Source organism: Eretmochelys imbricata, chromosome 2 (assembly GCF_965152235.1).
Source record: "Eretmochelys imbricata isolate rEreImb1 chromosome 2, rEreImb1.hap1, whole genome shotgun sequence".
In the NCBI taxonomy this organism is placed as follows: Eukaryota; Metazoa; Chordata; order Testudines; family Cheloniidae; genus Eretmochelys; species Eretmochelys imbricata.
In genome coordinates this window covers 175349121-175375943 of record NC_135573.1, presented here as the reverse complement: position 1 = coordinate 175375943, position 26823 = coordinate 175349121, and the positions used below count along the sequence as shown (strand labels likewise).

The following is a 26823-nucleotide window of genomic DNA, read 5'->3' as shown; positions in this document are numbered from 1 at the left end:
TGAGGGAAGCGCACGTTAAATAGAGGTGGCAGATTTGTAAAACCTTTCCACCTCGCACATAAAAGGAGAGTGACATCAGGCTCAGAGCCCTCCTTATGGAGTCCGCCCTCTGCCCAGCATCAGAGCCGTCCCAGCACCTCAGCATCGGTGGGAAGTGCACCACTGGCACCAGGGGCCCACCTGACACCGCTCTACTTTGCTGGTGCCAAAGAAGAGGTCTAAGAAGCATGGCTCCCCGGCGCCGACCAAAAATGGTGAGTTAGCAGTAAGCAAAGAGCCTGTCCCAAACCGCCTGCCTACCCCGGAGCCCCGCAGTCAGCCCTCTCTGGTTGGGGACGTCAGCCTGGTGGAAGGTCCTTCTGCAAGCAGGACTGGACCAACTCTCCTGCCGGCACCGATGCCTTCAACAGCTCAGGTGTCGAAGGAGCACAGGTCTCCACCTGCGTAACCAGCACTGCCAGTGTCACAGGCTTCGTCTGAGGCTCCCCAAGAGGGCAAGTCAGCCGATAAGGCTCCTGAGGGAGCAGAGGAGTGCCACCAATCCCTCCAGACGATGGCGCACTCTCAACCTCCGTACCGCTGGTCGCCAGTGTCATCATCAAGATTGGTGCGGATTCACCGGCTACAGGGTTGTGGTGGACATCGTGTCTACACGGCTTGATGAGAGGGAGACGCCGGTCCTGCTATTACCGACCCTGATCGCCATCCCAAAGGTCGTCGTCCCGGTGCCAGTACCAGTCACGGACACCATGGGAACAATCTCCTTCACACCTCCAATCTCCTCAGCGCCAGACCCTCGCCGCACCATCGGTACCGGTCCCCTTGGGTGGGGCACGGGTCTCTGGTGTCAATGGTCTCTAGGCAGACCCAAGCCTTGACAGCCCCTCCGTGGTCTCCAGAAGGGGGCTCCTCCGGAACCGAGGGCCGCTTCAGCCCATCATCTCAATCTCAGCGGCGAGATTGGGCATTCGAGCCAGCAGCAAGGCACAGGCAGACAGGGCAGTCACCTGCTCAGTGGCAACATTCGAACGCCTGGGGGGTCCCAGTCATGACGATGCCCCCTTTGATCCATTTGTTGGCTGCCGCCATGGAACAGCAGCCACCCGGGCCTGGTACTGGAGGCACACCCGGTGGCCAAGTCTCAAGAGGTTGTACTGGCTGAGAGTGCTGCAAACCTGTGACTACTTAGTTGATAGCTTAAAAAAAAAAAATTGAATACCCCACATATTCAAGGGTAAGCAATGCTCAGTGCTTTATCCAGCCCTGCCCCATGAAACACCATTTTTAAAATTCAAAATCTTTCTTCTCATTGGCTTATGACAAACTCTCTCTACAGAGCCTTCGAGATATTGGATTGGAAGCACACTCTGCAAACGTAAGTTGTACTGTGTTATTTAAAGGAGTCCTTGTGGCACCTTAGAGACTAACCAATTTATTTGAGCATGAGCTTTCGTGAGCTACAGCTCACTACGAAAGCTCATGCTCAAATAAATTGGTTAGTCTCTAAGGTGCCACAAGGACTCCTTTTCTTTTTGCGAATACAGACTAACACGGCTGTTACTCTGAAACCTGTGTTATTTAAGTCATACATATCACAGCTGGGCATGAGGCCAGCGCAGATCTGCCTTTACAAAACAGGTTTCATAAGTATATAATTATTGTCACTTATTAGACTTGCTAGCAAGGGGAGACACAAATGAGACATTGTAATATTGTGCTGTAATTATATGCACTGCATGTGGGTACTTAGGTCATTGCTGTTTTACAGAATCCTGCCTTAGATATCTTACTATGTAGCCTCAGTCCTCTCACACATCGTCAAGCTTCTGTAGATAAGGGATGTAGCGGAACCACAGTGGTTCAAATTATGTAATTGGTTAATATATGTGATGATCTCTGAAAGCACTCCATTCATATTCACTTACTTTGCCTAGAATTAGATGGAGACAGCAGGGAAGCAGAATTTCCAAGCATTTCTTCTCCCCCATAAAGGCTCCCATTCACTACTTTTCTCTTTTCCTGTCCTTTCTCATTCTCTCTTTCTGGAATGTCGTAGTTAAAATTGGAGAAGACCTTTTAAAAAGAGAATGAAGTACATCACCTTGCAACAGCAGAGCTATAGATCATCTTTAGGCTACATTTCCTAAGCTGGCTGCCTATAATAGCACCAACAAAATGTGTTTGCCTTCAATATTCTGCATGGAAAACTCACCCTTGTGCCAGTCAGAGGACATTTGTACATGCAACCAGGTAATTGTGCAAATAAGGGCCTCTTTGGGCATTACAGTTACCTGGTGTTGCATGTAGAAAATGTCCATTGTCACATACAAGTATGTGTCTTGTGCTCACAATGGATGTGCCCACAAATTTTGTGGCTGCAGTTTAAGCAAACACGTGGCTCATAGGATGCCAGACCTTAAGCAAAAGTACACTAGACCATTAGTGCAGAACGTTCTATCTTATAGTACGAGAGAGCTGTCATTTTAGGGAAGAAACGTAAGTAGCATGAACATATAGCATAAAATAATATCCAAATTCTTTTACCTAGTCTGTCCCAGGACGTAGGGGATCGTTATCAGAATATTAACATTGTTTAAAAGAAGTCAATAGGTACAGCGAAGGGAGCGTTTTGTGAATTGCAATATGTTCTCCTTTCAACTTTCTTTCTTATTCATGTTCTTAATTTTGCAAGTTGTGGGAATAATTTGAGTCAATGTAGAACTTCTCGTTCACTCTCTACAGGACCAAACTTGATGGATAATTATTAGAACTGTTTCGCTGGGTGCAATTTTGTAGTGTAATTGCATGGGGCTGCTGATGAGGATAAGCATGCCAGTCTGCAGGGAAGCGTATAGCTGTACTATGGAATCATTTTTCTTTTTCATCTTTTATGCTTTCAAAATAGTGTCAATCTAGCCCCTAAGTGTATGTATTCAAAATTTCATGCTCACATTCTGGGGTGCTCCAAAACTCTGATTTGTCCATGCAAATAAGGAAATTAGATTATCTGGCTACTTGATTGGCATACAAAACTGCAGTTTTCTTGTTCAAGTCTAAATATTTTCAGGAGCTCAGACCTAACCCAGGCAAATTCAAAGGTTGCTTTTGAAAACATGTCCTGTTTATATATAAAATTGTTCCTCCTAAAAATAGCATGTGGATATAATGTGGAGTGATATACGGAAAGGAATGTACTTTTTAAGTATCTTTTTAATCAATGTATGAAAAATTTAATTCACTCTATTATTTATTTCAGTGTGGTAGCCGTGTTAGTCTGTATCCGCAAAAAGAACAAGGAGTACTTGTTGCACCTTAGAGACTAACAAATTTTTTGAGTATAAGCTTTCATGGGCTACAGCCCACTTCATCGGATGCATGCAGTGGAAAATACAGTACATTGCAGAGGGGCATTGCTGGCACGTGATGGCATATATCACACTGGTAGATGTGCAGGTGAACGAGCCTCTGATAGTGTGGCTGATGCGATTAGGCCCTATGATGGTGTCCCCTGAATAGATATGTGGACAGAGTTGGCAATGGGCTTTGTTGCAAGGATAGGTTCCTAGGTTAGTGTTTTTGGTGTGTGGTTGCTGGTGAGTATTTGCTTCAGGCTGGGGGGCTGTCTGTAAGCAAGGACTGGCCTGTGTCCGAAGATCTGTGAGAGTGATGGGTTGTCCTTCAGGATAGGTTGTAGATCCTTGATGATGCGCGGGAGAGGTTTTAGCTGGGGGCTGAAGGTGACAGCTAGTGGCTTTCTGTTACCTTCAAGTCAGCAGCACTGCTATGGATACCCACATGGCCCCACAGTATGTTAACATTTTTATGGCTGACTTCAGCCCCTAACTAAAACCTCTCCAGTGCATCATCAAGGATCTACAACCTATCCTGAAGGGCGATCCCTCACTCTCACAGATCTTGGGAGACACCACACAACAAAAACATTAACCCAGGAACCTATCCTTGCAGCAAAGCCCGTTGCCAACTCTACCATGTCCATTGGTCAAACTGGACAGTCTCTATGTAAAAGAATAAATGGACACAAATCAGACGTCAAGAATTTTAACATTCAAAAACCAGTCGGAAAACACTTCAGTTTTCCTGGTCACTCGATTACAGACCTAAAAGTCACAATATTACAACAAAAAAAACTTCAAAAACAGATTCCAACGAGAGACTGCTGACTTGGAATTAATTTGCAAACTGGATACAATTAACTTAGGCTTGAATAAAGAGTGGGAGTGGGTGAGTCATTACACTAACTAAAAACTATTTCCCCATTCTAATTTCCCCCCCTACTATTACTCACACCTTCTTGTCAACTGTTTGAAATGGACCATCCTGATTATCACTACAAAAGGTTTTTTTCTCCTGCTGATAATAGCTCACCTTAATTGATCACTCTCCTTATCATGTGTATGGCAGCACCCATTTTTTCATGGTGTGTGTGTATGTGTGTATGTATATATATATATCTTCCTATTGTATTTTCCACTGCATGCATCCGATGAAGTGGGTTTTAGCCCATGAAAGCTTATCCTCAAATAAATTTGTTAGTCTCTAAGGTGCCACAAGTACTCCTCATTCTTTCTATTATTTATATGGCTTCTAAAGACTCCCTCTTGTGGCTGATTTAACATGTGACATTGTCTTTAGTTTCTCAGGGTAGCCTAATAGATAAAGAAGTGATGTACCAGAATGAACAAACTGATTTGTAATCTAACTAGACTGCATCTGGTAGATGACTTATAGACTTAAAGCTTTATGTAAGCCAACAATGTGAAAACTGTATGGGGTTCTAAAATTGGGAGGGATTTAAATAACCCCTATTGTTATAGCTTTCCTTTTCCCCTTCCTCCTCCCCCCCCCCACTTCTCTTTGGCAATTGTCAGTGTTAGTAGTTCTATGAAAGTTAATGAAGATAAAGATTGTCCATTGCTCCTTCTAGGTGTCCTGGGGAAGTGGTGGACTAAGATACCTAGTCTTTGAAATAAGATACACATTTGAGCTTTATTCTGTGCATACATGTTCCCTTAATGATAACACTGACATATAAAACTTCACCTCACCCATTTCACCTTAACTCTGAGCCAGAACATAAAGCAAACTCATTCCCCTTCAAATTTATATTGGAGTAGTGAGAATGTTTTCACAGAAAACAATTTTAAATTTGATTTTTTTTAAATTAAAAAAAGTCAACTTTCTGACTAGCTGCAGTCTATTCAAGTACCTTGTCTACAATGCCAAGTATATGAAGTAAGTTGGCATTGTTCTGTTGACTTCAATAGAGCTACATTGATTTACACCAGTAGAGGATCTGGCCCTTTGTTAGTATGTTTAAGGGGATTCTGCAGCTCTTGGCAGTAAAGTGTTTTGTTCTTTTGGGGGATTCTCGAAGTCCATCAGTCTGTCATAAAGCTGGGATCCTATGACCTTAAGTGCACCAGAAAGCAACAGGTATTATCTATCAGATTAGTCAGCTAAGGCCTTTATTTCTTAGTAGAACACATACATGTATGAGTAATCTCACTGATATCAATGTGATTACTTGTGCTTAAAGTTAACGCTCTGTGTATTTACGTGATCAGGGTTCACGACTAACTGAAAGAGTACATAAAAATGTTTTCTCTTGTTTCTTCGGTTTCTTTATTTTGTGCATTTTAATGTACCAATTGAATAGTTTATCTGAATATGAAAACTTTGCTGTAGTCAGTTTTCCCTGATGATTGTGTGGGATTTTCTACAACAAAAGGGAAGAAAAACATTTAAAAAATAATATCTGGCTCTTATATAGGGCTTTTCAGTAAATTTCACAGTGCTATACAAAGACGCTCCATATAAGTTGGGGAAACTGAGGCACAGAGAGGCAAAGTAACTTGTCGAAAGTCACCCAACACCAGTGGCAGAGCCAGGAATAGAACCCTGGTGTCTGGAATCCCAGTCCAGTGATCTATCCTGTAGGCCACACTACCTCCCTAAAAGGGAAATCTGGGGTAAAACTCCCAAAATTGGCAGAGGCACTCAGGTGCAGCTGTACTATTTGAACCTGTTTTTAACACATAATATTTTTAAATGACCATTATTATTTTTATTTGTATTACGGTAGTGGCCGGTGAGCCCAACTGAGCTTGAGGCCTGGCCCCCCTGTATTAGGCAAAATAGAGAAGGGAGAGTCCCTGCCTCGAGGAGCTCGTAATCTAAATAGGCAACACAGATGAGAGATGGGAGGGGAAACAGACACACATGGGGGTGGAAAGGGCTTGCCTTCCATTTTTCAGCAGGTCAGTTGCAGAACTCTGGACAGCTCCCAGGCCAGTGTCCTATCGCTGGAGCCCTGCGTGGATACAAAATGTGTACCTGCATCTAATCTGCAAACGTGGTCAGCAGATATCTGCAGACTTGCAGGGCTCTACCTATCTCGTTGGTTCCCAAACCTTTTCCTAAGGTGACCCACCAACTGCATTTTCTTTTCTTTTTGCGCGTGGCCCACCCAGAGTCCAAACTGGGTGGGGGGACGTGTTCATAGGCCAGTGTCGTTTGCCGCTGCCACCGCCTCTTTGCCCTGCCAGGGGTGCATTGACAACCTGCAGTAGTACCCTCTGACTCGGCACTACCCCCCTAATCCTAGTCCAGTGCAGAAGGAAGGCTGGGGGCAGGGGGTGAGAGAGGAAGCCTGTCCCACACTCAACCCATAATGGCAGCTCCTGTTGGTTGGGGTTGGCCTGGCCCCCCGTTCTGGGCATTATGGCTTGGCGAATGGGGTCACAATGCTACTCACTCAGGTTTGGCCTGGCCACCCCTCCATGACAGCAGGGTGGCCGGGCCAAGTCTGAGTGAGTGGCATTGCGACTTGGCGCATGGCGTCCAGAGCAGATAGTTGGGCCCAGCCCCACAGGATAGGAGCTGCCACTGTGAGGTGAGTGCAGGGTGGGCTTGCTCTTTAATCCTGCCCCCACCCCCTGCTGGGGCCTCCTCTCCACACTGGGCCTGTAACCTAGCTAGAACTTTCCTGCCACCCACTGGTGGAATGGGACCCACTGTTTGTTCTGTCCTATCCACTACTCCTCTCATGATTTTGACTAGATGCTACGGTGACAGTTTTCCTTTGTATAACATTGTCCAAAAAACGTGTGTGCAGATGTATCAGTGCTTCACTTTCTTGAGGATAGTAGGAAGGCTGTTTGTTTGAAAGTTGCATTAACAATAAATCAGCAACAAGTGGGAAACAGGAGGTACTTAATTGGAGTCTAAATTATTACATGGTCAGTTACATGAACATGGATGTCTTATACATGTAGATCACAGAAACTTAAACTCCAGTAGCCTTATTGCTCAGTAGAGAAGAGAGGAGACGTGTGCCCAGTACGGATCTAGCAGAGGGTATCAATCCAAGCTGGATTTTACAGTAACGTATTTAGAATTTATGCTTCTTGAGTTTTGTGGTTCAGGCACGAGTTGTACAAACTTAGCAGTTTCCTTATAGTCACAGGAATGGTTGGAGCCTCTGAAACTTTCTGAATTGTTCCTGTAATGCCCATGACATCAGACTCCCCATGGTACCTGTGAGTTTGGCCAGGAGAAAGAGATTCTACAAGTAGACCCTCTCGTGAGTCTCCTTTTCCATTCCTTCAGCCTCCAATTCATGTCTGTTTCTGCCACAATGTTAATAGGAGTCCTGTGTGTATATTGAAGGAACACTGCCATGTATGGGTGAAATATATGCAAACATGCCCTCCCCCCACACACATATTGTGTTGGGCAATATGTGGGGTGGACTTGTCCTCTGACAACCCATGAGAAGGCTGCGGAGCTTCAGCACAACCGCTCTGTGTCTGCCTTTTCAGCATATGGGCTGGAATAGCAGCTGGAACCCCTTGTGGTACTTGCAAGGGTGTTAGAGCCACTGGATTCAGTGGAGGAGCCTGCTCCATGTAACCTGCCAGCACTCTGTGGGCACCTGTTTGGGAACTAATGGTTTCTGGTAGCTTATTCCACTGCTGAGCCCCCTCAAGGAAGAGTGTCTTATTTCTGGATCTCACACACCTTGTTCTCTTGTTTGTTATCTGAGTTGTCCCAGAAGAACTCAGCTGTCTCAATGTGTCATGGATGAAGATGCGGTCATTGATGTAGTCAGATCCTGCCCTTTTGTTTAGCTGTGAAAATCAGGATGTGAACAGAGAGCCTGTGGAGGAATCCAAACACAAGTGTAATGTGACCACAGTGGCCAGTCCTATTAGAGAGGTGGGCTACTGCATTCTGTAGGATCTGGAGGATCTCCATTGCTACCATCTTCAGTGCTAGGAAATAAATTTCTTCTGAATACACTAGAAGTGACAAATGCATGAAACTTTTTTTTTTGAGAGGTGAAAGATAGCATTTCTTGTCACTGTCTCTACCTGCCTGTTACTCCTTGGTCCAGCCGCACCCAGAGACCTCACACCACTTTGACAAATGGTGGAGCATGTCTTTGTGAAATTAGCATCTCAGCTAATTCTTCAAAGCATTTCCCCTTTGAACTGGCATTGCTTTAGTCCAGCTTGGGTTTAGTTTGATCATTCTGGTCTTCAGGCAGGTACTGGTCTCAATGATAGCATTGGTTGATTCTGAAGAGAGATGCAATTGGTGTATTGCTGACACCATAGCTGGTGATGTCTTGCCATCTCTCCAATGCTTGGAGTGCTTATCTATGTTGAACCCAACTAGAAAGTGGTGGATCAACTTCAAACACATCTCCCCACACACAAATCCAAAATGTGTTTGCAAAAATGGATATACATCTTGCAGATTTAGGAGAAATGTCTCTTATATGTTTCTTATTGTTGACCCAAACTGGCTCAGCTTCCATGTTATGTGAATGCAAGCAGTGTATATAAATCAATTATAAGCAGCCTCTTAGTTAAAGGATGCTGATGTGAAGCTATTGTAAGCAGGATTGTTTGTCTTCCAGCCAGAATTTATATAAGGCATTTTATAATGCAGAGTACTTCGTGGAAGCTTAAAATTACATTAACAAATAGATCTATTTGTATAGTAATAAAAAAACTCTCTTTTTAACTAGTTTTATAATCTCCTTCTCGTCCTTTCAGCCTAGTCAAGGCCTAGTTCTTCCCTGAGATGGCTGTAGGGGCCCTGATTAACTTCCATATAAGAAGTGGACGTATATCCAAGAGCAGAATTTGGCTATAAACTTTAGAATCCAGCCATCTAGTGCAAGGCTTCTGCTACGCATTCTTATAAAGGGTGGAACAGTCATTTAGTCAGCTTCTCAGATTAGGGCAGCATCTCTCATTGCTTCATATTAGTTTTTGAACATTTTCCCTATATGTCACAATGATGGTGGAATGGACCTCAGTCTGTATTGACAGTCTAGACTGCCTCAGTAGAGAATTGAGGGTATAAATGGTGGTGAGGAAAGTGGGGTTCTGGAGATATGTGTTTTTAAGATTGTTTTCCACCCTTATGATCTGCCTCAAATATAAATATTGGAGACAGCTGATGTTTCTAATTAGTCATACTTATTATTACAAGCATTTATTTGGCACCTATTACCATGGTATTACACGCTAAAGATGAGACACTCAAAATTTTAATAATACAGACTCTGCTGCCTACAGGTTTGCCAGTCAGTCAGAAGCCTACGGTTTAATCCATTTGGAAGGCTTGAGCAAAGAGGTGTATCTATAAACTTTAAACTAGTCACATGCATGTTGTGTAAATGGTCATTAATAGCCAGGAAGGAATAATTTGCTCGGTTTCAAAGGCCACTGTTACAGATTACTTACTGTCTGCTGACAAACCCATGCAAGAGCAGTAGTGTGGGCTCCAAAGTGTCAAAGCACTCCTACCATAACCCGTGTGCCTTCCATTAAGCTGTCATAGAATTGAAGTTTCATGGCCTATGAACAGAGCAGATAAAAGCATAAATACTCTTCCTGGAAGGTTTTAATGTAATACTCCTTTATTTCTGAGAATTCAGAATGATAACACGCAAGGACCACAAAACAAAAAATAAGAAACAGCCGCACACGTGCGTGGACACACACACAAACCCCCTTAGGGAAAACATACAAGGGTATTTAAACAAATGAAAGCTGAAAATCCTTTCCATGGTCTGGAGAGAAGTTCTGCATGACTTTTATTTTGTGTTCAGTTAACATTTTAAATGTATGTTGTGGGGGTGGGGCAGGTGTAAATTAATTTCCTGATTATCTCTTGCTTCCAGAAGTGCTTTAGCCATATCTCTAGGGCACAGCAAAGGTGGATCAAGAAACGGATTCTTTACATTGCATATTACTGTTCAAACACTTTTTTTTGCGTTGTCTTTCATTTTTGCGTCTGCTTTTTATATAAGTTTAATCTTTGGTTTAGTTAAGATTGCTGTGAGCTCTATACCTCTTAGTCAACAAAGTATTGAGCACATGCCTAACTTTAAGCACGTGAGTAGTTCCCTATGGGGCTACTCAGTTGACTTCATTGGGATATTCATGCTTAAATACCTTGCTGAATTGAGGCCAGTAAGCATGTCTGCTCTTTTTTAAAAACTAACAAAAAACTACAAAATGCTGTGACAGTCCTAGGTAGTAATAAAAAATGACGACTCATCAGTTCTGCTTCTGCTTTATCTGCTCCAATTAGATTAAAAAGCAGCATTTTTACTATAACTATTGCATAATATTCCACTGTTTCACTGGATTCCTACGATTTCCTACAGAGAGAACTGCATTTGATCCCTCTCTGAGGGGAAACTGTAAATAATGTATTGGAAACTTTGCCAAATGAGAGCAGTCTGACTGCCAAGTTCCTAAGAAAAATGGAGGATTCGGGAATAAATTGAAGTCAGTCATTCTCTTACAGGCACCAGCTGGAAAAGGATAAATTCTGACACTCAAAAGTTCTGGGCCTGATTCTCAGTGGCACAAAGTCCACTTAGTAAATGTGCCTTAAGATAGGTGTAAATGACCTTCAAACTCAGTTTAAGGCCTCTTTATGCTGCCAGAGCAATGTAAGATGGCCATAATGTGAATGAGAATCAGACCATCTGTCTTTAAACGGTAAAATGGAAACAAAAATATGTACATCAGCACTGAAGCTTGAGAGGGTTACGGATTTCATATCAGGCAAGCCCACATATGAAAGCCATGCAAAGGGAAATTTGGGACAGAGTGGAAAAATAGTATTTTGTGGGAAATATCTGGGAATCTGAGAGACCTACTGTCAAGCGCCCAAAAAGCTAGCGAGCACCACTAGTAAGCTAAATGATCACGTGATAGGTAACCTTATGTGGGAGGTATGCTAATCTGTGATGCTGAAGAAGTGTGAAAGTGATGTAATCATTGAAAATAGCACATTAAGTAAGATGAGGCTGGAAAAACCGGGGGGGGGGGGGGGCGGGGGCTCATATCCATGTTACATTGATCCAGTTTACATTAATTGCAAAATCTTGATTTATGGTGCTGAATTACTTATTCCTACACATTAGGGACAAGTAACTAAAAGCAACATTTGAAACCTGCAGGAAGGAAGTGTAAGACATTTATTTAAACGCCAGACTGTTGCTGAAGGTTCTAAGTATGTCCAGGCAAAATGTGCCAGCTGCACTCCTGAACTTTCTAATGATTCAGTGAGGAGGCTTTATGGCTGGAGAAATGAACTTGGGGCAAAGAATGAAGAACATCTGCATTTTAATCCTATCTTTGCAATGGCTTTATCTGTGATCTTGGGGAAGTCACTTAAAATGGAGTAGAAAATTCACTCACTTTTAAGGTGTTTTGTAAGAATTAGTATTTGCACAGCACTTTAAATGTGTAAAATGCAACAAGACTGCTTAGTATTACTATTACATCCCAGTAGAATGCACATGGTGTGCTACTAAATTCTTACTAAATTCTGCTGCTGAATATTCCTTGTAGCTCCAGCTAGAACAGTGGCTCTCAAACTTTCCAAAGTACTATTCCTCTTTCAGGAGGCGAATTTGTCTTGTGTACCCCCAATTTTCACCTCACTTAAAAACTACTTGCCTACAAAATCAGACAAAATACAAAAGTGTCATAGCATACTGTTACTGGAAAAATTGCTTACGTTCTCATTTTTACCATATAATTATAAAATGAATCAATTGGAATATAAATATTATACTTACATTTCAGTGTATAGTATCTATAGCAGTATAAACAAGTCATTGTCTGTATGAAATTGTAGTTGGTACTGACTTCGCTAGTGCTTTTTACATAGCCTGTTGTAAAACTAGGTAAATATCTAGATGAGTTGATGTACCCCCTGGAAGACTTCTGTGTCCCCCAGGGGTACACACACTACTGGTTGAGAACCACTGAGCTAGAATATGCCTATTATACTACTGAATTTTCGGTGTATATTCCAGTACTACGTACCTATTTGCTGCTGAACAAGCCAAGCATTTCCCAGTGGGAATGTCAGTGGACATCATGAGCACTGGAAGTGCCTAGAAAGAGCAGCAGAAGAATTGATGGATAACAGTAGCTCTGCATGGAATAATACAGTCCCCAGCAATTTATCTCAATGAGAGAATTGGATTGTTGTCGATGAAGAACTAACTGAAGATACTGCTACCAGTGAATAAAAAGATTTGCTTTCCTTCTTTCACTTTCCACCATCCCATGTGGTTCCTTCTCCCAATTACGGGAGTCATTTTTAACTCGCTGTAATCCTGCAAGACTTCACAGTCCAATTTGTAGCCACCATTCTTCTAGTTCACAACAGCCTACAAAAGAAACCCTATCAGCGGTGACTGTTAATAGGCTAAAGAAGTTACTGCTGAGCAATGGAAAGTGCTCCTTCCTCACAGTTCTGTTGTTCTTTAGTCTGGTTATAACCTTCTTAATAGCCTCTGTCTTTCACCAGGTCACTTAGAGGAGAAGGGTGGGGAAATAAATTTTTGATGCTGTTAGAAGTATCTAACGTGTGATTTATTCTATTTTTTCCAGTATGGTAGAAGCAACAATATCACAGTAATCCTTTAACATCAGAAAAAGCTCTTGTTATAATAAAAACAAAAACACTAGAGTAGGTACCAAGGTGGGTTGATTTAATCAAAGCGATTTAAATCACTGATTTTAATCACACTTTAAATCCGCAAGTAGGAGACCAAAGGCATGACTGCCCTACCTTGACTTGTACTTTAAATCAGCTGAGTCTCTCTTCAGTGGCTATGACTCCAGCATCTCTCTGTTGGTTTTTGGAACCTGCGGTAGATGTTTACTCTTCAGATTATGTGATGAGATGATTTCCAAAAGTGGTGTTAACCTGCAAAAAGGAATGCTAAGATTCTTGGGTAATCAATTTGGGTCTAGGTGCTAAATATTGCTAGACTTGAGATAAAATGGTGGGAGTTGGCAACATTGGTTAGTAGGCATTTATATTTATGGATTACATTGCAATTGGTGTTTATATCACCAGATACTTGGGGCGTTGTATTCCTGCATTCAAACTGTAGAAAGAAGGGCAAGTAAAGTTATGATCTTACGTAGTAGCCTACTTCTGAGTTGTGAAAAATATCTCACCATTTCGAGGCATTACTACCTGCTAGAACTGATTTTTTTTTTTTTTTTTGTCTATAGAATTTCCTCTATTCATTGCATTGGAAATATCCCAAGAATAAGTATTTATGATTTCTTCCCACTGAGGGAGGAATACTTACCCTGAGAAAGGGCATTCAGGTCATGTTTCCACTATTTTTGTTATGGTGCTAGTAATGACTATCCACACATGGGTAGATTCAGGTTCTCAGTTTAAACAAATAGCTCAGAGCACTGATATTTGTGTTCAACCCTATGTTGGACACACCTGGTCCCATGGCAGGTAAATGCCCAAATATCATGAGATTTATTAATAGGTAATTTCATATGAGAATTTGCAGTGACTAGTTAACCAAATACAACTCACATCAGATCAGACTATTTGCTTCTTTACTGCTTGATGAATACAGTGGACTGAGCTGACTGGATTAATTTAAATCACTGTCAATCATGATTTAAACCAGGAGGCAGGAAACTTCCGTTTAAATTATCAATTTTAATAGTGTTTTGCATCTGAACTTTCAAAATTATTTTCATAAAGAGAGGCTGATTCTCATTGATTGACTGGTATCCATTAAAACACGTTGATTTGTAACTAAATATAGCCTTCACACTGAATTTGGTGCTTCTTTTTGCCAACTAGGAGGACACATTATATTTATACACATTCGTTAAAACTTACTTAAGATAGCTTAACTTATATTTATTCAGATTCTTAATGTTTCTCATGTTAGAAAATGGTGAATGATGCATTTTTTATTTGTGATTTGCATCAAGCTCTATTTGTATAGAAATTCAAATTCCATTAAAAAATATACCCAAAAAAAAATGTTAAGGGGTTTTTAGGTTTTTTTGTTAAATAAAACTACCTTAAAAGTGCTGGATACCTAAGAAAAAAGTTTATCAAAACATGTTATTTACTTAAAATGAAATGATTTATTAAACAAAGGCAATGTTAAGTGTAGTTAATGAATTGAACTGATTTGTGTTTTGGTCACCATGTCTTTCAAGATTTTAGAACTAGTAGATCTTGCCCTTTCACCTAGTTTTTATTAATTGGAAGAGGCAAACAAGATTTCTAGCTTTTTTTTAATTCCCAATCAGTGTCTTAGCTGTGAAGGAACTAGACTGTAAACTGAACTTGTTGAAGGCCTTATCTATGCTACAAACTTTGTCAATGCACGTTACATTGGCATAAAACCACCGTGATTAGTATATCACTCATGCGTATGTATACTTGGCTTCTTGCATTGGCACTGTGCATACTCACCAACAGTGCCTGTGTGAATGCATGGTGTGGTGCACCTTGAGTAGGTATCCCAATATTCAGCTCGCCATTGTCTGGTGCACTCTCTTTAGAAAATTATGGCAGTGCATGGTGGGGCAAAAACAAATCATGCAGGGATGACTTCTTTCTCCATCCCATAATACCATCCATATCCCATAATTTTCATGCCTCTCTTAAAAAGCCCACAAAACTGTGCAGCACTTCTCGCTGTCTGCCATCTCTGGCAGAAGCATGGAGCCCACACAGCTCTGCACTAGTATCACGAGCGATGCAAACACAGGACAACATATCCTCCAGTATTTGCAGATCTGCAGGAAGAACTGCAGCAGTGGGGGACATTTCAGTTTCATGGAAGACAGATTGCTGTGAGACATAGTGAGAGCCAGTTCAAGGTTTTGATGGCATTCATGGAGCAGCTGCATATGATGGAGCACTGCTTCTGGGCCCGAGAAACAAGCACTGGCTGGTGGGATCACATTGCAATGCAAAGTAGCTTCAGAACTTAAAATATATAAGGCCACATTCCTTGATTTGTGTGCCAAGCTCACCCCAGCCTTCCAACACAGGAACACCAGAATCAGAGCTGCACGGACAGTTGAGAAGTGAGTGGCAATCACACTGTGGAAGTGTGCAACACCAGCTTGCTACCAGTCAGTGGGAAATCATTCTGGAGTTGGAAAATCCATAGTAAGGGCTGTTGTCATGCAAATGTTTAGGGACATTAATTGTCTCCTGTTACACAGGACTGTGACTCTTGGTAATGTGCAGGACATAGTGGCTGGATTTGCAGCAATGGGTTTTCTGAATTGCGGTGGGGTGATAGATGACGCACGTGTCCCTATTTTGGCACCAGCCCATCTTGACACAGAGTACATCAACAAAAAGGCCTACTATTCTATGGTTATGCAAGTGCTGGTGGATCACTGGATGATGCATCACCGACATTAATGTTAGCTGGTCAGAGAAGGTGCATGACACTTATGTCTTTAAGAACACAGAAGTGCTTAGAAAGCTGCAAGCTGGGACTTCCTTTCCCTACCAGTGGTTTACCATTGGTGATGTTGAAATGCTAATAGTTATCTTTGAGGACCCAGCCTATCCCTTGTTCCCCTGGCTCATGTAGGCATACACTGACCCCCTTTGATAGCACCAAGAAAAGAGTCAACCACCAGCACAGCAGGTGCAGAATGACAATTGAATGTGCTTTTAAGTAGATTGAAGGGATGCTGGCATTCTTTACTCACAAGATTAGAGCTCAGTGAAAAAAATATCCCCATGGCAATATCTGTCTGTTGTGTCCTGCATAATATCTGTGAGGCAAAGCAGGAGAAGTTGCTGATGCCATGGAGGGTGGAGGTGGAGCGGCTGTCTACTGATTTGGAATGGCCCAGCCACAAGGGCTATTAAAAGAGTTCAAGAGTGAAGCTATGCGGCTGAGGGAGGCCTTGAAAAAGCACTTTAACAGTGAGCCACAGTAATGTGATGGACTGTGCTCTACCTGGCCCTGCGGTTTTGGGGGCTGTTAAGTATTGTGTGGTGCTTGGTGCACATCTATGAATATAACAGTCGGTTAATGCACCTATTCATTTTGCCGTGCTTGCTGTTCATTCACAATTATTACACTCTTTGTCACTGATCTTCTGAGTTCTGTCGCCCTGTACAATAACAAGTAGTGAGTGCTTACAGTACCGCTAGGCATTCTGCAGCATTTGTTGTGAAGTAATAAAGATGAATTATTTACCAGAAACAGATTTTTATTAGGTACCAAAACCAGTGCAAACAAATTGCAATTAAAAACAAATATAATTTTAAAAAATCTGAAATTAATGGTACAGAACTTAACAAGGGGAAAGAGCATTCGTGTCCATTTCAGTTCATTACAGCTACACATACATCAGCCGTGGCTGTCAAAAGTCAGCATGTGTGAAGCTGTGGTTTTCTTACTGTCCCCCGCGGTGGAGCGATAGGGGTAGGAGTGCCTCCCCTGATGCCATGTAAAATGTTGGGGGTGTGGGGCTAACTATACAGGAGAATGAAAAACAGATAACAGGTCTGCCTCTGTTTGTTTGTTTGTACCTCTTTTAGTATGGGGGAATTCATAAAAAGTTCATACTCATGTCCTGCTATGTTGGCATTGGGCACTCCATTTAAACATTGTGATGGGAAATGCATTCACAGTTTCCTTCCCCTGTATCAGGCTCACAGTGCTTGACTAGACTGTAGTGGAGTCTCTATCGGATCCGGGTTCATAGCATAGCTGGACACCCCTGCCCCCGATCGCATGCCCTCCATCCTCCTCACTGTTCAAGGTGAATATCTGTGTCTTGAGCTCCTTGAAGGTATTCATGGTGCTCTCAGCGTGCTGGTGGAGTTTCTGCCAAATATGGCATGCAGCTTGTTGTAAAAGCAGCAGGCCTGTGCCTCAGCAGTGGCATGACAGTTGGCCTCCGGGTCTGATATGCCTGCCGCAGTTCCTTCACTTTTATGCAGTACTGCTGCAGGTCCCTGTTGTACCCCTTCTCCAAGCTGGGCAATCGGGAACAGATATTACTGTATTGCCATAACATGGTGCTTACAGTGTCAGGAGATATATTTGAGTGTAGACACATGCACCACTGGGTTGCCTCAAGGTGACTTATGTCAAGCTAACTTTGTACAGTAACTCCGCACTTAACGTCCTCCCACTTAACATTGTTTCAAAGTTGCGTCGCTGCTCAATTAGGGAACAGGCTCGTTTAAAGTTGTGCAATGCTCCCTTATAATGTCATTTGGCTGCCTGCTCTGTACAATGCATGTAAGATTTTGTGGAAGAGCAGCGACTTTACAAGGGAGCATTGCACAAGTTCCTCTTCTCCGCCTCCTCTCCCTCCCTCCCAGCGCTTCCCCCACTGCCAAACAGCTGTTTGGAGGCACTTAGGACATTCCGAGAGGGAGGGGGAGGAGCGGGGAAGCTCTGCGTCTCTGCTCCTCCCCCTCCCTCCCAGAAAGTCCTAAGCCCGCCAAACAGCTGTTTGGCGACGCTTAGGACTCTCTGGGGCCGGGGAAGCAGCGGGGATGTTGCGTGCTCCGGAGAGGAGGTGGAGTGGGGGTGGGAAGAGGTGGGCCTGGAGCATCCCCCAGCAAAGTCGGTACCTGTTCTTCTCTGGGTAAGCTGCCACTGCTGCTGCGAAGGTGTTTCCTAATGTCCTTGCCTGCAGCGGGCTGTGCCTGTGTGGGGTAAGCCAGGGGCACTTCCCAACCACAGTACAGTACTATACAGCATATAATGCCTTTTGTCTGCCCCAAAAAAATTTCCTTGGAACTTAACCCCCTGCGTTTACATTAAATCTTATGGGAAAATTTGGATTTGTTTAACATAGTTTCAATTAAAGTTGCATTTTTCAGGAACATAACTACAACATTAAGTGAGGAGGTACTGTAGTATAGACCAGCCAAATAAACTGAACTTGAGAATATATTCTCTTTGCACCTACAGAAGAGGCTACTGCTATCAAAAGTTGGTTTAGCACTTGAACAAATTATGGATCCAGATGCTTAGCCTTTGACTCCTCTTAAAACTTGGAGGCAATTGTGTAATGCTTAATATTATTTTTTGTATTTAATAGATTTTTAACATAAGCTGTCAATTTCAAATTTGCTTTTAAATAGTTTTTTTTAAAAAAAACCTGTATTTAATTTAAATAAAACAACTGAGTTAAATTTAAATTTTTTTTTTTTTTTAAATTTTCATCACTGATTTTTATGCACCCAGCTAGGTACAGAGTGCAGCCGGTATGGCAGGAACTTTCTCTTTTGTCACTTCAGCATTTAAAGGAAAACTATACCCATTGGCCCAGAATGAAGGTTTGAAATAATAAGAGAGAACCAGTATCTCGTATTTAAATAAAGGTTTTCCCCTAACAGTAACTTATCCAGCTAGCCAAGGCATACAGCTCTGTTCCATGGAGTATAAATTGATGTTATATGTGAATGATGCCCTTTTGTAGATTCAAGCCAAAAACTCCAATTCCAGCCCCTTTGTCACTAATTCAAAAATTCGGATTAATATCTGGTTACAAAATACATTGGGGGGAAATTAGAACTATTGGGCAATTTCCTGGTTGTCGTGTAGTGAGGCTTTCTCTCAGAGGAATTTCTACAAATAAACTGATGCAAGTACGTACCTAGGTATAAAAGTATTAAGAAATATTAACAAATTAGTGAAGATAAATGTGGATCGTGTACTTTCTCAAATAGCTAATTATATAGCTAGGGGACATCCTCTCTCCCGGAGTTTGTGGGGAAGAGTTAACACAATAGGAATCAATATTCTGCCTCAGGTCCTCTATTCTAAGTGGGCCACCTGTGTGTGTGTATATATCCCTCTGTCTTATTTAAAGAATTTAATAGCATTATTAGAGGCTTCCTGCAGGGCCTTGCTCAATGACCACAACTGTAAATTTTAAAAAAATCCAACTACCTATAGAAAGTTTGGGCTCCCAGACGAAAACTACTGTTTGGCTTTTATCATGTCACAGATGTCTAACACCCTTATACTCACGTTGGTGGAAAATGAACATATGTTCATGCATCCAGTTCCCCCTGGGGGTGCCCTCCGTTCTTCTTTTTGTCTGATGGAGAAAAACAAGGTGCCTACCATGGTGGCTGTGCTGTCAAGGTTCCTTCCCCACTCTTAACTCTAGGGTACAGATGTGGGGAGCTGCATGAAAGACCCCATAAGTTTATTCTTACCAGCTTAGGTTAAAAGCTGCCACCACCAAAGTGTTACACAAAGAACAGGGGAAGTGCCCACTTGGAAACATCTTCTCTCCCCCCCCCAAAAAAATATCCCCCCAAGCACTACACCCCCTTTCCTAGGGAAGGCTTGATAAAAATCCTCACCAATTTGCATAGGTGAACATAGACCCAAACCCTTGGATCTTAAGAACAATGAAAAAGCAATCTGGTTCTTAAAAGAAGAATTTTAATTAAAGAAAACTTAAAAGAATAATCTCTGTAAAATCAGGATGGTAAATACCTTACAGGGTAATCAGATTTAAAACATAGAGAATCCCTCTCGGCAAAACCTTAAGTTACAAAAAGATACAAAAACAGGAATATACATTCCATTCAGCACAACTTATTTTATCAGCCATTTAAACAAAACAGAATCGAACGCATATCTAACTAGATTGCTTACTGACTCTTTACAGGAGTTCTGACTTGCATTCCTGCTCTGGTCCCGGCAAAAGCATCACACAGACAGAGAAGACCCTTTGTTTTTTCATCCCTCCAGCTTTGAAAGTATCTTGTCTCCTCATTGGTCATTCTGGTCAGGTGCCAGTGAGGTTATCTTAGCTTCTTAACCCTTTACAGGTGCAAGGGTTTTTCCTCTGGCCAGGAGGGATTTAAAGGTGCTTACCCTTCCCTTTATATTTATGACAGGTGCCTACCATGGTGGCTGTGCTAAGGGATCTGGGCTATTCTGGCTAAGAGGTAACCTTTTCATCCTTGCTTGCCATGCAAAAGCACCTATCTGAGGCAAGTCAAACTTGCAAATCGGGAACAAACCTGTAATCGGGAAGAACTGGCTGAGCAGAGGCATCACGTGGATTTCCCAATTAATCAGTCTTGAGGGTGTTCCCCTTTTCTAATGCTAAAGCAGCGTGATGACTTGCCACCCTTAGTGGAGTGGCAGTACATACAACACTTCAGCATATCAATTTGGTCCAGATACCTGTATACTGGGAACATTAGAAATGCTTCATAAAGTCCCCAAGCCCATGTCCACTATGTATATTTTGTTAAGGAAGAGGAATTCCATTAGTCTGGAGTTCTTTGTGAAAGGGATTTCATCACAGCCCTTAAAAGAATCCCAGTGACAGAGCATAGTACATAATGTTAAAAATGCCTCTGTGGATCTCAGGCTGTGCTTGAGGTAACAAAAGATTTTATTCAAAATGTACTGGATGCCACAGAGTTTTGCACAAGATACAGGCCTTATCCTCTGGTGTTGGAGCTGTAACAAACAAGAAGAAACCCTGAAGCATATGCTAGGGACAGCCAGGCACCTGTGAACAGAGGTGGACACGAGTGAAAACTGCTCAGCTTTAGTAGCCAAACTGCAGCTGAGAATTATATCCTAAGTTATTTACCTGCTAAACTGGGTTTAACTCTGGCACAATGTCTTTGGTTCTTGAGTAGGGTTGCCAACTTTCTAATCGCACAAACCCAAACACCCTTGCCCCACCCCCTGCTCACTCCAACCCCCTCCCTCCATCGCTCACTCTCCCCCACCTTCATTCACTTTCACCGGGCTGGGGCAGGGGGTTGAGCTGCAGGAGGGGGTATAGGATGCAGGCTGCAGGAGGGGGCTTTGGACATTTCAGCTTTCCGAGATGGATGGCAGCCCCAATCACGTTATCTTTCTTTGTTGTTGAACAGTTTCAGGATCTGGTGTGTGAATGGTCTGAGAGGAATAAAATACAAGCAGTAGTAATGCTGGCATATTGATTCCCGTTATCTACATAGAAGTGAAGCCTCTGTAGGCTACATTGGCTGCCTGTTAGTTTCTGGGTGAAGACTGAGGTGTTCTTTTTAATCTCTAAAGCCCTAAAGAGCCAGGAACCTGCTCTGAATGGCTAGTTGCTATGACAACGGGTTGCTTAGTAACAGGATTTGTTACAGGGTTGGAAGCTTCTTTCTTGCCTGTGCCAAATGTGTCTACTTTGGGGAGGTCATTAATTTTACATGGGGCAAAATTTGGGAAGATTTTCAAAGGGTAGCTATAGGTTTCATGTGCAATATCCTATGCATCTGTTGAAAAATAGTATTTTGTCTCTGGCAATGGAAGTAGAGGCTCAGATCCCTCCTTCCCGCTCCTTCTGGACTGAAATATAGTTCAGCAGCTAGTGAGGGAAAGGCACTGCTTGGGAGTTAAAAGCCTACAGAGCTTTCAGGAGATCTTAGCAACCATGGGAGCAGTACTCATGCTTGCAGATAGAACTGAAATAGGAGATACCTGGAAGCAGTAAAAAATATTAGCAGCCTCAAACACCAGTTGCCTTAAAAACAGCTCCCAAAACTACATGGACACATCATATCCGTGCTCTTCACCAGCTGGTCTGTTACCAGAATTCTGCCATCATTGCAAGGGTGAAAAGAAAAGGAGTACTTGTGGCACCTTATAGACTAACCAATTTATTTGAGCATAAGCTTTCGTGAGCTACAGCTCACTTCATCGGATGCATACTGTGGAAAATACAGAAGATGTTTTTATACACACAAACCATGAAAAAATGGGTGTTTATCACTACAAAAGGTTTTCTCTCTCCCCCCGCCCTACTCTCCTGCTGGTAATAGCTTATCTAAAGTGATCACTCTCCTTACAATGTGTATGATAATCAAGGTGGGCCATTTCCAGCACAAATCCAGGGTTTAACAAGAACGTCTGAGGAACGGGGTGGGGGGGAATAAACAAGGGGAAATAGGTTATTTTTTATAATGACTCAACCATTCCCAGTCTCTATTCAAGCCTAAGTTAATTGTATCCAATTTGCAAATGAATTCCAATTCAGCAGTCTCTCGATGGAGTCTGTTTTCAAAGTTTTTTTGTTGAAGGATAGTCACTTTGAGATCAGAAATCGAGTGACCAGAGAGATTAAAGTGTTCTCCGACTGGTTTTTGAATGTTGTCATTCTTGACATCTGATTTGTGTCCATTTATTCCTTTATGTAGAGACTGTCCAGTTTGACCAATGTACATGGCAGAGGGGCATTGCTGGCACATGATGGCATAGATCACATTGGTGGATGTGCCGGTGAACGAGCCTCTGATAGTGTGGCTGATGTTATTAGGCCCTGTGATGGTGTCCCCTGAATAGATATGTGGGCACAGTTGGCAACGGGCTTTGTTGCAAGGATAGGATCCTGGGTTAGTGGTTCTGTTGTGTGGTATGTAGTTGCTGGTGAGTATTCGCTTCAGGTTGGGGGGCTGTCTGTAGGCAAGGGTGGTTAGTCCTGGCTGCCCGCACTGTATGTATGGGGTACTCTGTGGCTGCGTTGATACATTACAGGAGTTTCCTGGGTGTATCAGAGGACAAAATTTGGCCTTTACTTGCAAATATTTTTTTCTTTAGCTGATTTTTCAAATAGAAAAAATATTCTGTTGTACCATATCGGTAAGGCATAGCTCCCCACTGTTCACCAGTTGTGAGCATTTCTGTGGCCTCTATGCTTGCTAGCACAGAATGTATTGTAGGATTTCTGGGCAATATACCATCAACTGAAATTATACCAAGTGATACCCTACTTGCTGTGTCAGAGGACTTGAGTCTCATATACACTGCCCTTCAAGTGTAAGTGTAATTTACGCCCACAGTACACGGCTCTGGCAGTGGAAAATGGCATTATAGGAACATTAGTGTAAATGCGAATCAGGCCCAGAATGTGTTCAGAGGGAATCTCGATTATTTCAAATGGGTTATGCTGGTGATGGTCTTTCTGACCTCATCTCTCTATGGGCCAAATAAAATCAAGTCTGGAGCTCAACAGCATCTTTGTTCCCTGGTGAGTCGAGCTAGTGCATCACATGACACCCTCTGGTAACTACACATTGCTGTGATTCTAATGGAGACTCTTCCAACATCAGTCATTTCTTGCTTTATATTAAAGCAAAACAGTATGTCGGAGCACTTCACCAGATGATACAGTACAGACAATAATAAACATGAAATGAGCCACATCGGCAGTCACAGCAATACATAAATAGAGGCGTAAAACCCAGATGCAACATACACAACGTGAGAGTCTTTAGTGGCAGTTGATAGAATTTCTTAGTAGCAGTTGACCTCTAGCATTTTCAGTACAGTTAGAAAATGCCGTCGCAGAAACAGATTGCAGTGAGAGCCTGCAGCTGTGTTATGATCCCATCGGACAAGAGTCACTGAGGAAAAGATGAGGTTTTAGGAAAGATTTGAAAGAAAGTAATCCTATAGCAGAACTAATCAACAGATCTTATTGCACCAAGGCAAGGAGAAGGGGAGAAGACAGAGCGATGAAATAGAAGAAGCAGAATATGGGGTGAATAAGCATTATTATTCCCAGGGGAAATACTCAGCCACTCAAAGGCTAAATCATCAGAGTGAGTCAAAGGCAAAGCAGAGAATAGAACTGAGCTCTCTCTACTCCTGGTTCAGCACCCTACTACTGGACCACACTGTCTCCTGCTCATGCTCCTTTATGATAGTAGGGGATACTGCCATTGAAAGTGCTGTGTTTTTCAGTAAGAAGGAAAACTGAGGTCATGACCACTTGTCATTAAAGAGATTGTGGTGCTTTTCAGAAGAGTAGAGATGTCACCCCAGTATTCCAGCCAAATTATAAATTAGGTCATTATCTTTTGCATCTCTAAAATTCTCCAGCAGTTTCAACTGGAAAAGGGCATTCTTCACTTCCTGTCCTAAAGTTTTGTGAAACATTGTTGTGCGCTTAGTTTCTTCGTTTCAGTCCAGAGAGAGCTGCATTGCAGAGGCTCAGGGAGTGAACCCTGAATGTAATTTGTGTCAAATGTTGTTAGTTTTGCAAAATGTTTTGGGATCAGTCTGGGCAAAAGGTACTAAATAACGAGATGATCCCTGTCCTCTCTAAGATTTGCCTATCCATTTTGGGGAAAGAACAGCTTTGTACTGTGGATCTGACATACTGGCTGTCAATTACAAGAGTCTTCAGGCCCCAATCCTGTGAGGTGCTGATAATCCTCAAATCCCATTGACTTCAATAGGATATGAGTGCACTCAGCCTCATGCAACGTCAGGCTGTCTTTGGTGAGCTGCCTGGATGCTAAAGTGTGGGTTTATAATGCAGGGGAAGGGGAAAATATTAACAGAATGCTTTTTTTTTCTAGACTTGTTATCTATTTTTGTTTTGTTTCAGGCTAACAAAATGTTTGGCACTGTAGTGGTGGGGATCGGAATTGCTGGATCTGTGCGGCTAAGAGACATGCTGAATCCGATGCCTTCCAGCTCTTCTGAGCATCTGAAGCTGGTTGGCTTTGTATCCAGGTTAGATATTTCAGTTGTGTGTTTTAATGAACATGGTGTAGAGATTATTTTTGCCCCCCACGTACTCTCTCCCTTTTGGGTGTATAACTTTCCAGGCTCATCTTAGAAGATACATTTCTCCGATATAATAATTCAAGGAGGTCTGCTGTGCACACAGTAAATGCCATTTATGTGACAGCGCTTAGTGTCCATAGGTTAGGTTGATTAATGATTGCAGGAAGCTTTGCAAAGCGCCTCAATGAGCTCATTCAAGCAGATCTAGGACTCAGTCCTGAGAGATGCTGAGTGTCTCTAATGAGGTGCTTTGCACCCTCAATTCTCACTTCGCTCAGGGAAAGCTGAGGGAGCTCAGAGCCCTGTAAGATCAGCCCTTTAAAAGAGACTCAAAATGCAACCAGATGACTGAACTCTGCTGTAGGATGGCACAGGCTTTAAGCAGCTGCACTGATGGGCCAGTGTCTATAAGTAATTCATCTGTAGAACTCTGGTAATGCGACTCTGCTGTAAAATTTGTCTTTGAAGCCAGATGTGGATTTTTGAAGAACAAATCCTAATGTAGGCTGTGCAATAAGGTTACCTGTCATTTATTCTCAGCAACCATGTGGCTGAAACGTAAGCAAATCTGCACAACAGTGCTGCTATCTCAGAGCATTCCTATCAGGCTTTCTGCACCATAGCAACAAAGCATAATGGTTTAAAATAGTTATGTGGAACATATGGGGATCTCGGGTTGTGGATGTATTTTCCAGCTATATTTAATCATATCTGTTTGAGACAGAAAAGACCTATTAGGCCATCCATTACATCTCCTTGCCAATACAAGCTTTTTCCGAGGGTGTCTTTTCTAGTGGTAGATCTACTATTGAATGACCCAAGCAATACTTGGCTTCCACCACTTCCATTGGGAAACTGTGCCAGTCTAACACATAATTCAAAATGCTGCTACAGAGGTAATTCTCCTAGCATGTCACTTTGACCATGTCACCCTTCTCTTTCTGTCCCTCCATTGGCTTCCCCTTCTCTAGTGCATCAAACACAAATGACTCATCTTCACTTTCAAGGCCCTTCATGGCCTATCCTCATGCTACCTATCATCTCGCATACACTATTAAGATGTTGACTCCTGCCTCTTCTCGGGCAACGATGCCAGGCTTCACCACCCAGCTGTTAAATTTTCAAACAAGCATCTATGTGGGTTTTTTTTCGCTGCCACCCCTCATGCTTGGGAAGAGCTCCCTGTAAACATCCTCCTCATCTCTCCTTCAAATCCTTCCTTAAAACTCTCCTTTGCCATGATGCCTACAGTGATTAGGCCACTGGTATGCTGTGACCACTGTCCATCAAACTGACCGATCTTGTCTCACTGTTTTCTTTTACTCCCTTGTCTGTTTGTATCCACCTGTTGACTCTTGTCTTGTACTTAAGCTGTTTGATGCAGCAACTATCTTTTTGATCTATGTTTGTACAGCACCTAACGAATTGGGGTCTTGGTCTATGACTGAGGTTTGTTAAGGAAAAGTTAGCACATGTGACTCCATTTTGGTTTGCGGCCCACCATTGTTTAAATGCCAGCACATCATACACCAGGAGGAGTAATCCTTAAATACTGAATCCCTGTGAAAATCCTCCTCCTTGTCTCCAGCCTGCCTTGACTCCCAGTATCTGGTTTTTGTCAGTCTCTAACTCCCTGTCTCTTGGCCTTGATATGAGGCCTCCCATCCTGATAATAAAAGTTACAGATGCATGGCTTTAGGACCATGCTGTGTAATTAACATACTGGTATAGCACGAGGAATGCACCAAGCAGGGATAGGTGGTAGATAAGACAAGGGTTTGTTTATTGGCTAAGGTTTCCGATGCACGAGGGCAACATGCTTTGCTAAAAGGTATATAACCTTTGTATAATCTGCATTCAGGGTCCCCTCCTGGCTAGCAGGGGGGCACCAC

The 26823-nt window shown here is 42.5% G+C and overlaps 1 protein-coding gene across 2 annotated transcripts in view; it reads left to right on the top strand.

The window, feature by feature from the left end:
- Window positions 1-26823, top strand: part of BLVRA (biliverdin reductase A) — a 50439-nt gene that overhangs the window by 8917 nt on the left and 14699 nt on the right. Inside the window, exons 1-2 of one of the 2 annotated variants that reach the window (XM_077810983.1) lie at window positions 20294-20313; window positions 24750-24877. In XM_077810983.1, the coding sequence (XP_077667109.1) occupies window positions 24759-24877 (119 nt within the window). In that variant the 5' untranslated portion in view covers window positions 20294-20313; window positions 24750-24758. Of the gene's footprint in view, window positions 1-20293; window positions 20314-24749; window positions 24878-26823 lie in introns of those variants that run through there. The other variant, XM_077810982.1, reaches the window with a different exon arrangement.